General features: G+C 45.4%; 1 protein-coding gene across 1 annotated transcript; it reads left to right on the top strand.

Moving 5' to 3' along the window:
- The first annotated feature begins 1,643 nt into the window (after positions 1–1,643).
- Positions 1,644–3,432, top strand: LOC129599006 (uncharacterized). Its single transcript, XM_055497122.1, has 2 exons — positions 1,644–1,837; positions 3,030–3,432. The coding sequence occupies exons 1-2, from the start codon at positions 1,644–1,646 to the stop codon at positions 3,430–3,432; spliced, it is 597 nt and encodes a 198-aa protein (XP_055353097.1).
- Positions 3,433–11,711: the final 8,279 nt, after the last annotated feature.

Raw genomic sequence — 11,711 nt, 5'->3', positions numbered from 1 at the left:
GATGAGCGAAAGACTGCCGCATCGCGTGGGCCCACGACAACGGCTCCTTCACCGACCGGTAAGGCTTTTTATGCTGCTGTTTTTCGTTGTAAGCATGGCAATTTCAGCATCAGTGCGCTCTTGCTTCAACACAACTGCATCTCAGTTGTGCAGACTATTACACAATCTGACGAGCAATACTGCAATCGCGTCATGACTTGCAGCTGCTTTTCACCACGGTTCGCGGCCGGTCGACTACCGGTTGAACGGGCTACGTATAAAGGCCACAGTTGTTTCTGATTCGAGTCAGACTTAAAACGAAATGCTGGCTTTACTTGCACGACACAACCTCACACTAACACTGTATTCAAGTACCTCAAGAGACATTTGTCGGCGCATGGTTGGTTCTGAGGACCTTTCAAGTTTCATACAGCGGATGTCGAAACTCTCTCAACGCTGAAACGGCTATAGCGCGGCCCAGAATTACGTCGTCGATTGTAGTATCGCGACCGACAACTTCACAACTGATAGGGCTCCTTCGGATGAAACCATTGCAGAAAAGACAGCCGAGAAATCTGAGCAGTTGGCAATACTTTCGGGATAGTTACCGTTAGCACCGTTGTGCCTTTGTTGCGACGAGTTTGTCGAGCCCATCAACCCCGTACAAAGTGTCAATGGCTGCAATCCGCAGCAACTGCTACACGCCCCATTGTGTCGTAAAAAGATGGTACCTGGAGAACGTAACAAACCATAACATAATAACGTCGCGCAATTTGCAGCGCTTATTTGTAATGGATTAGTACACAATTAAAATAAACATATTGTGTCAACAGTGGTTTGTAGCGCGATTACACAGATAATCAAATACCCGATTTGTAGTGCAATTGGTTATTTTTGTAGCGGACTATGTGTTGCAGGAAAATTCAAGATTCAAATGATTTTTTATTATTTTTTTGCAGCGCCAGAAACTGCGCAGTCTCCCCACCGTCTCTCAGTCGTTACGGAGCGGCACGAGAAAACCCTCGAGGAAATGTTAGTGGATCTGGCCAATCCCCAGGAAATCACTACTACTCGACGCATGCTAACGGGCGGGAAGTTCAAGAATTTTCGCAAGATCGCAGAAGGATCCTATGCGAATGTATATTCTGCTACCCAGGGCAGCAAAGAGATCATTTTGAAGTTTATTCCCGTGGGGGGAGAAACTGTACGCGAGGGCAAGGTGGAACAACAAATTACCCTGGAGCAGTTCTACTCCGAGGCCTTGATTTCCATAAAACTCACCCAGGAGCTGCTAGAGGAGGACGGACAATTCTTCGCTCCTGTATTTATCCGTACTTTTTTCCTTAAAGTAAGACGTAAAGCATTAGACGCTTACATGGAGACGGTACTTGAACCGTACTTTAATGATTGCAAGAAACTGCGTTTCTATCTGGTGTTGTTTTTCTTAAAACTCGGAGTATCTTTCGGCAATTGTTGTACAAAAGTGAAGCTAACAGTTTGAGTGGCGTCAACAGCCGATACTATTGTTGCTTCGGGTTTAGTTGGCGGAAGGCCCGTATCCTGCGAAGCTGGCCGAATGCCATGAGCAGTTCGAGGAGGACAATCCGAAGGAAGCTTTGAATATTGACCCCGACGCCTACTCGCCGAATCAGACTTACGCACTGATGGGATTAGCACACGGTGGAGCGGATTTAGAGAAGTTCGAGTTGGTTCATGTTCGGCAAATCCTGAGCGTTGTCCTCCAGATTACCATCGGTCTGACGGTCGCGGAAGCTGCTCTGAACTTTGAACACCGAGACACCCATCTCTCGAACGTGCTGGTTATGGCTACCGATGCCGAGGAAATCCGCTTCAAATGGTTAGTCCACTGCAGAATTTAGCGGAATATTAGAGAACTGTTCACGTTAAAATTGCATAACTTACCGTTATGAAGGCATCTTAATTCAGAGGCTGAACGCAGCTAACCTTTTCGAGCAGGCTACGCTTGTTGCGCGCACCACCAAAGTGCAATTGCGATGAGTTGCAGCTGTGCTAGTTGCAACCAAGCGATTGTGCCAGAAAAGAGAAGACAGGCAACAAAAACACGAAGGTCACGGCAGCCTAAATTACCTGCTTCAATAAACACAAACACAGCAGACGAAACCTCCGTCAGCAGTCCGCACTATTGCAGAGCGCCACATTGCACGGTTAGTGTTCCGCCAATATTTTTATCGTCTACTGGGTATCGTTTATATTTTTATCGTCTGTCTCAGTCACTCCACCCAACACCTGGTTGTACATGCCCGCGCAAGCGAGTTCGACAAACGCGATTTCCTGACAGACGTGATTGCGTACGCTGCGCAACGGGGCCGCGCCCGGGATCCATCTGGCAGCGCTGCATATGGTCGGCGGAACGAGCGTTCTACCGATATCCGCTGAAAGTTTAGTTAGCATTATATTTTTCGTAACATAGACCATCTACGTAATAATCGTAGTCAAGTTTTCGCTTAAAGCCATCCAATCCAAATTTAAAATTCCCGCCATAATTTACGATAAATCGACAAACTCTCATTTAAACCTTGTACGTAGCCAGGCTCTTTACACATGGCTGTTGTAATGGTTGCCGTAAATACAGTAGCGTCGGAATCACATGCAGATATTTCAACGCCCTTCAATCGGAAAAATCGCCATGTTATACTTTAGCCAACAGAGATGTACTGCTGTAATATTATAATTTTGCTTTTTTGTCACAGTTTCTTGCCATAAATACAAGAAAAATATTCGCCAGCTCCATAACAGTTGACGAAACCATAGTGCTAGTTGATGAAACCCTAACAGACCGCGCAAAGTAGCACAACGCCCTTCCGGCTGAATGTATGACAAAAAGGTCAAAGAGCACTGTTCCAAACATAGTACAGGGCAACTACATAGCTAAGAGCTGTTAAACCGCAGAGATGGCGGCAAAATACTTACCTCCGCTTCGTATCGGTCTACCATACGGTAAATGTCGCTGGAGCGTACGCAAGTGCAGCAAAACCAGCGGATACTAATTAACCCATGTGCTTTCACAGCGAAAACATTCGGTACGCCGTCGCCACTCATGGTGTCCATGCCACTCTCATAGACTGCACCCTGTCCAGAATCGATACCGGGCAAGGCGAAGTTTATAAGAATTTGTCCGACGATCCTGCTTTATTTACCGGATCGGTAAAGGATCCCCAGTCAGAAGTGTATCGCGCCATGAAGCGGGCGACTAACGACGATTGGAAGACGTTTTGCCCAAAAACCAACGTTATATGGGTTGAATACGTTGTATCGTCTCTAGTTAAGATGTACAAGAAGAAACTGGCATCTGCGACGGAGTTGGCAGACGTTGCAGCGAAGACGAAAATCCTGCAGATGAAGAAAGCCCTGTCCAAAGCGCAGTCACTACGTGAACTAGCTCCTGATTTTTTCGAAGAGAGCCGAATTTGAGCCGCGCTACGGGAACCGGTCTGGCATCACGGCTGCATGATGCGTGTACCACCGATGACAACTAGTCCAGGGAAAAGTTTATTTGTATTATGCTGCTTACATTACCGTATATATTTTTTAAACGGCCGACCTATTATAATCGTGTCCAATCTGGTGATTCTGACCGTGACCTTTGTTCTCATTCTTGAAGATGAGCAGCGGTAGGCGACATGTCTCGAGTTGTGCATCGTACGGTATGTGTATGTTGAGCAGAGTATACAAATTATAACAGAGAGAGTTTAAAAGAGAACAAGATTATATTATATTAAAAGCTTCGACGTCTGCGCTTTGCGTATTTTGAGTTTAGCCAGTATTCTTCAGTCGTTCGAAAAGTGCAGTTACTAGAACGCAGCTGCATAATATTTACTGTATCACAAAAATAAATACAGTGGAATATAGAAATCCTGCGAGTAATTTCAGCACACGGTGCGATTGGACAAATTTTACCAGTCGAACATCAAAAGCAAAATTTCCTTAAATAACGAAAAAACTGAACAAAATGTGGGATAACAAACGCAAAAATGACCGTTCCATAAGTCAGTTTTTTTTTATTGAAAAATCGCCAGGTGGCTCCTTGTGCAGTTTCCCTTGATTTGGCAACACGAAGTCGTGTATAGGCAGCGCATTTATATTCAGTAATGAATTAGTTAATAATCCATGCATTAAGATGCAAGAAATGCAAATATGAATTCACCGGTAAATGTATAGCTAGGTATTTGTATATACAATAATAATTTATATTTACTCGTATATACCGTAGCAATATATCACGCAATAACGTGAATCAAAGAGACACGCATATGCTCTCACTGTGTAATAATAATATTATAAATGCAAGATGTGGACGTCCCTTCGGCAAAGTACAACTCCGGGTGTAAACAGGTCCGACGGGACGGGTGTTGGCGTCGACGAGCGTGATGAGGAAGTGGATGTGCGCCGGTCGGTAGCCGCCGTCGTCGTAGCGACCCGGGTAGATGCTGTCGAACTGGTACTGTAGCCGCTAGATGAAATGGTACCACAGAGTCTGGTGTACGGAAAACAGCGCACACGCTGCTGTTAACTTGTGCGCTGTCCGTCAGGGGCAGGCAGCAGCCGGATCTAAAAGTGGATGCCATTTCATCTAGCGGCTACAGTAGCAAACGCTTTCCGTGGTGAAGATACGCAGACGGCAGCACTGTAATTTTATCTACAGTTGCATGTAGCTTCACGTAAAAAATACCGTTGGCTGCGTGCCTGCTTTTAATTGTTCACCTTGGTATTGCTGTTATCACCACAGTCATCACCGTGGTATTGCACATCTTGTTAACAGCTCTACAAATTAACTCTGTCTTTTTAAGTTATAGAAATGCAAGGACTGTGCTTCTAGGAATTTCAAAACTGATCGAGATTTTTCGTTCTTTTGACGGTGATGGCAGTTGGATATTGCATTTTAAACTAAATTGTAAAATCTTAGAATAACAGTCAAACATTGCTGAATTATTTTGAGTGAATCGTTTGCATTTAGTTACATCCGCGATAAATTCGAAGATGAAAGAATAATATTGTTTCTGGCGGTCACTCGGGATATCTTGAAGCAGCATTGCTCGTAAGATTCGCGCGACAAATACTTTCAAGTTTCAACTAGCAAATCAACAAGATTCCGGTAAAAACTAACTTGGCTCGGTACCCCAGCCCTTGCGGGCGCCAAGAGCAGCGTCATTATTAAATTTCTAGTATTTTAACCTCTGGACTCGTTGGTTATGTAACATCGGCATTTATCATAAGGTAGGAAAGGGGACGCTTTGTAGTTAGACGAACAGAAAATAAAGGACAGTTAGCTAGCTAAGTGAAGTTAAATTCGTGGCAAATTCCCTGTATTGCTTTGTTTCGCGTTGGCTCAGCCTACTCCCTTTGTCATGCCTTGAGACCGCGTGTGACTTGCCGCCGGCCGTGCACACGGCCCGATTACCTTGTGCATTCTGTTCTGATCAGTCGTGCTGACTAGCTGTTATTTTATCAGTCCGCTGATTTAGCTTTCTTGTGGGTTCTTTTACCACCCGCCCACCCTACATGGTGGCCTTTGATGTTATTGCTTTCGCAACTGTTCTGTTACTCAATGCAATAAATGGGGGCAGTCGGGTGGAAGTGGAGATATCGGAAGCTCGAACCGGGGAGGTCATCACCTGCACCTTCGATTTCGCATATGGCACCGCGCCGCCGACCTGTTCTACCCGCAAGCGCTCAATTAATTCCGATGTGTTTCGTACGGAATTTCCACAAGAGTTTAATGTCTGAATAAACCCGGAAACTGCACATGCATGGTTGACCCGGCTTCCGGCATGGGCCACGAAATTTCTGAAAAAACGGACAACGCCATTAGATCGGCTACAGTCGAGAAGTGGGTCATATGGTTTTCGTTTGCAAATTCGTCCGGCCAGAATCGTGCCGGCACGATGCTGCAAACGATCCAACCCACTTTCACGTTGACCTTAAAACTAATAAAAAATTAGCCTGGATACGATACTTAAGTTAATAAACACACGAATTAAACCGAAAGACAAATTTCAACTTTAGTCTTTAACTTATTTTCGTGCAACGCCCAGCTCAAAATTCACTACAAATATTATTCAAACACCTGCTACAGCCGCCTTTCTCAAATACCAATATATGGCTTCGCACCGGCTTCCCAAAATTGCCTCCATTGCGTCAATGCTGAGAAGCGAGACATTCAACGCAACACTGCACGCGGACGGAATGATTAGCGCTGCTGCGCCAAGCCACACCCACAACCTCACCACTCCTGGGCGCCCTAACTAATTACGTTGGGCGGCCGGATATCCGCTGCATGATCACGTATCAATTTAGTATGGAACTTATTCAACTGGATATTTGCGTCTGTGTTTGACCAATCAGCAAAGCTGCCCGTGAATGGACTGTCGCTTTTGTATAAACTTACCTTTTTATGTACATATTGCGGTAGCAACAAGTGCGGAAATTTCCGCACTACACAAAACGCATTCCCATTTCGCGTCACATTTACTTGCTTACGGTGCCTTTCACTGTTGACAGAGGATAAAAAGGGAAGACGTCGACTTTTCCTTATCGGAAAAGCATTACAGAAAGTCCACCGTGCAGTTAAAGACATCAACGGACAATGTCATCTTTGTAGTTGCGCAGTATTTTCCACCTGTTTCGGGAGCGCAGCCCGCACAGATCTGCAGGCTGGGCTAATATCGCGATTGTCTTCCGCACTGTGTTCAGGCGAGCGCCGATCTGCAGATGAAAAACAAGTTGAGGACACGCAACCTTGGTTCTGCTAGTTGGCGTTGATAAGAACTTCCTAGAGCAGACTTGACGGTTGCTGCAAACACGCAATGTTCAGTCCGAATTCCGCTATTTGTAGAAGTACGTGTAATGCCGACGATGCGCAGTGATCCCAACATCTGCGCCTTGACTGTTTTGCATTTGATCGTGTACTTGTCCTATCGTCTCTCGTTTTGGAATTATTTGACGAGGATAGTCAAGTATCTACAGCTGGACCGCCTATATTGCCAAAAAAACCATATGTATACGGAATCGTAATGGCATACTGTCGTGGTAAGACTGGTCAAACGGATCAGCGTACATACTGTATATACTACAGCGAACAACGTGATATTACTGGAGAGAGCTGAGGACGGAAGCCGACCCATGATAGCCTCAAAGCGATCATCGGGCGCGCTTTTGCGTCGGCTGGAATCGAAGCTGAACTAGAACCTCCCGGAATCTCCCGTGCAGATGGCAAAAGAGGACCAGACGGAGTGACCATTTCCCCGTGGGAAAGAGGAAAGGCGCTAGCCTGGGATGTAGCCTGCCGCAGGGCTTTGTCGTACATTGCAGCCACATCCACCCGAGCCGGAGCAGCATCAGCGCTGCTGAGCGGAGCAAGACGGAGAAATACCGCAACATCACCCATGATTACTGGTTCCGGCCTCTGGCCTTCGAAACCTGCGGAACATTTGGACCAGAAACCACCCGGCTGCTAACGTGCTAGGAAAATGATCCAGCAGCAGTCACGCGAACCGCGAGCACTTGAGTTTTTGCGTCAACTGATCAGCATAGAATTCAGCGAGGAAACGCAGCATCTATTATGGGAACAGCACCACCGGCGGCGAATTTGGACGAAATCTTTTCCGTTATCCGCCCGTCTGTGTTTGGAGATGTTGCTGTGTACCTCGCTTGTGTTTTCAGTTTTTCACGATTTATGTGGAATTTGTGTAAAATTTTGGTTCTCATAACGCAAATAAATTTAAACCAGAGAGAGCTACGTTGTCAACGAGTACAAGCACATATCTCTGGCGTTCAATAGGGCTTGATTCGCCGTTCAGTGTCATCTCAGCGTGTAGCACTTCCGGTTCGCGATAGCAGCACCATGTTCTGATTAATTCCGTCAAGTATCAGCAGTAAACCATTTCGCACCATTTTTTCTACAGTAAGCAGTTGAATTCATGTGGGGCAATTCCCAAATTCTTTAAGGAAGATAGCGGATTCACGGTGGAACTGAAAGGTGTTCAAATTATCTTCCAGGTCAACAAAGGCGCAAAACCGGCCATTCTAGAATTTTTGCCTCGGGAAATTGACGCATTTGTGCGCGGATGCACGGAGACGCACCGCAGTAAGCGTCCGTTGATACATGAACTGCTGAATTCCGATTTTCGGAAGGCAGCTCAGGAAACTGTTGGCACCAGGATTTCCCAGATGAAAGCACTTTCTACGAAGACTTTTTCGATGAATTGTACATTCTCTAACATGGGATGAACGGCTAGTTCACCCCTTGCGCGAACAGAAACGGAAACTGAACGCCAACACACTGCACACTTTATCTCTCTCACATTGAACACATCAAAGGCCACCGCAGCACCTTGCTGCGGGGCAAAAAGGAAAAAGCATGCAGCTCAGACGACCAAATCTAGCAACTAAAGAATCTACATGTACCAGATTTAGAATCTGGTAGATGGAGAAAAACACGGCAAAAACAGCAAAACAACATAGCAGCCGCCCGTGCGCGGGGGAACGGAAAAGCCACTCCTCCTCCCAATTCTATACGCCCGATACCTCCTGAGCCAAATAAACTGGAGAAAATGGTATTTGGTAGTATCGAGAGTACGTGATCCTGGTCAATCCAGCTCGGCTGAATACGTGATCATTGATTGGTGTTTACGCTGTAGACGTGGTCACTTTATTTGCAAGCGTTGGCGTTAAATAATTTTTTCTAAGGAATAATAGATTGAATGTTTTTGCTGCGTTTAGGCGAGGTTTTTCGTTTAATTTAAATGGTTCCCTGAACGGTATTTTGTGGTCGAATAGCATTAAAATTCTCATAATAATGACGCTGCACATAATTTTGTGGGGCCGAAGCTCTTTGGTTTCGTTTTTCGCTTACACTTTTTCATTTATTAGTATGTGGCTCATGAACCTTTTGAAAAATATGCAACCCGAGAAAAGACCTTTTGACCGCTCACAGGTATTTTTTTGGCGTGCATCTGTTGCGTTCAGTGCGAATTATTTTAGCGTAATCAGAAATCGCTGCAAATCAGAATTTATCGCACAAAACACCATTTTTGCAAAGATAGCTGCTGTAGTAGATGCGGAAACTTTAGGGATATGCCAGACCCAGTCACAGAGCAAGTGACTCCATTTCTTGCATTGGATCGGACTGTGAGCAAGTCTCTTCCACTTTCGATAGGCATGGTTCATCAGTCCGCTGGACCGCTGCCATATTTGACATCGCCGTTCCCTTCAGTAGCGTTACTGCTGTGAACTGCGACTTCCGGCAGAGTTTCTGAAAGATCGATGTACAGGTGTGTGTTAAGATCTAGTTTTACTCGATTTTCTTCAGTTTAATTTACGCGTCCGTCAAAATTACACAATACGCACTTCGATATCCAAGGAAGTAGGCAGAAAAGCCCAAAGTAAAAACCGGCACTGAGCTGCGGTTTAAACCACGGACATGAGCCAGAAGGCCCTGCTCTTGTCGGAATCGTAAAAGGTCGGGGCGTTGCGCATGTACATATATACAGATAACAGCATAATGCATTTTATTCTGGAGATTTATGACTCGCTATATGGGAGCAGTTACGTGTACACGCAGTAGCTGTCTCTTTCGCGAACATTTGTGGGAAGAGGCGGTCGTGGACGGGGACGTTGTAGCACAGACTGGCCCAGTCGCCGTTGACCGCCAGCGGGCGGATGGGCGCGTTGGGCTTGTAGTAGGGACCCAGGATGTCCGGCCGCGTGATGTCGCACACGTCTTGCCGCAAACCTATAACACATGCATCTATGATCCCACATCGAAGCAAAATTCTTTTTACCGTTCCGCATTTTATGTATTTTATTTTTTATCGTTCGGTACCGTTGTAATTAATTATTAGTTAGGCGGCGTTCAAATATTACGTAACGCAAATTTTCCGTTTTTTTCACCACCCCCTACCCCTTGTAACAACGCGTAACAAATTTTTGTACCCCCTACAGCCGTACGTAACGGGTTCGGTACCCCCCACCCCCATAAGTCGAAAAAATTTTCCATACAATCACCACGCGTAAACGACTGAGTTTTCACTTCAAATACAGCTCAGTGGGCAAGATACTCATAAGTAAATATTGCTAAAATATCGGGGAACGTTTGGGAAGAATACACTGGGTAAATGCGCGTGTTTTGTACGCTCCTGAAGTAATAAGATAAAATATTAATTTTCAGCTTTATCTTCAGAGGTGCCCAAATGTAACGTAACATGCTGGCCACCCACCCCCTACCCATGTAACAAAGCCGTAACGCTTCGGCCAGACCACCCCTCACCCATGCCCGTTACGTAATATTTGAACGCCGCCTTACTGACCTCGGATGTTGTTGCGGTTGAGTGTAACAACATATATTTCCCGTTTCCGCACAGCGCTGCTAATACGGTAATCTGAGTGGGAGCGGGAATAAGTGCTCCGTCAAATGCTCATGCCGATGATGCTGCAGGCATAACTGAAGGCTAGCGTAACTACTACTGAATAGTCGTGTCGTTATGGACCCGGAAACGACGCCGCCTAACCACACCGCCGCCGCCGCCACACCATGCACCTGTAATGCTACAGTGACTGGCCCGGAGTTTCGCGTCATGGCTGCACATAGTGTCAATATATGCAGCCATATGCAGATGGTCATAATCCGGCTCGATGTGTTCGTCCTTAAAAAAGCGATTGTAGTATTTATCACGCAAAATGCACAGGAAACCAAAAAGGCAGATTTACAATAGCACTGCTACATGTTTTAAAAATACGCTTTAGAAGTGAAACTTTTCGCTGTTGCATCGCTGCAAGCTTTGAGGAAATATTTCAGAGGATCTGTGAAATTTTCGGGCGGTTTTCCAGTGTTTAGTCCCACCGGAAGCGACTAATAAGGCGCAAACAGCGTTCAAACTGTCTGCACACACACTGCCAAAAACTGTTGCCGCAGTTTTTGACACTTGGCCGAGCCAAAGTAAAGTGTTAACTAACCATACGTGAAGGGGATGACTTCCGTGTCGGCTATCGGAGGAATAGGATTCTTTCGGTAAGATTATTTCGTTTCATAACTCGCCGGTGACATCGGTAACGTCACTACCATGCATTTTCAGCGTATGATTGTGTACGCTGAAAATGTATGGTTGCGGTATTAATGAGCCGGCTGTGTAACTTATAAGAAAAATTATGGGACTAGAAGCGCGTGCGATAGCTTGCTGTCACTAATAAAGATGCCGAGGCAACTGCACATTTAATTGAATTAAAATTTTTAACTGATTGAATTGTTTTGTGGTAAATTAACATTTTAACACTGATTGTGAGTGTACACACACTGATTCAATTAACAATATTACATATGTCGACTTTATTGAGTTCCGTTTGCTGTGATACGGCAAAAAAACCTTACCGCAAATGAGCAAATCAGGAAAAAGGCACATAAGCTAATCTTTTGTAATGTTTCTTATGTGAACAAAACTTATGCACTAAAGGCAACAATAAGGTAAGTAAAAGAGCGCTTGCTCTACTCTACTTTACACATGAATCATGGCTCAGAACTGACATGTGAGTCAGAAGCATGCGCATGGCACGGAACAGCAACGAGAACGAGCAGCAGCATGTATCTGTACTGACTGTACATGTAAGTACACTGCACCGGCAGAAGTTGGCAGTCGGCGACAGCCGCAGCGGCACTTGTAATGCTATTGATTTGCATTTTGCAGCTTATTAAATTAGTC

The sequence above is a fragment of the Paramacrobiotus metropolitanus genome, unplaced genomic scaffold (assembly GCF_019649055.1).
Source record: "Paramacrobiotus metropolitanus isolate TYO unplaced genomic scaffold, Prichtersi_v1.0 Parri_scaffold0000134, whole genome shotgun sequence".
NCBI lineage: Eukaryota > Metazoa > Tardigrada > Eutardigrada > Parachela > Macrobiotidae > Paramacrobiotus > Paramacrobiotus metropolitanus.
This window is presented reverse-complemented; position numbering and strand designations above follow the sequence as displayed.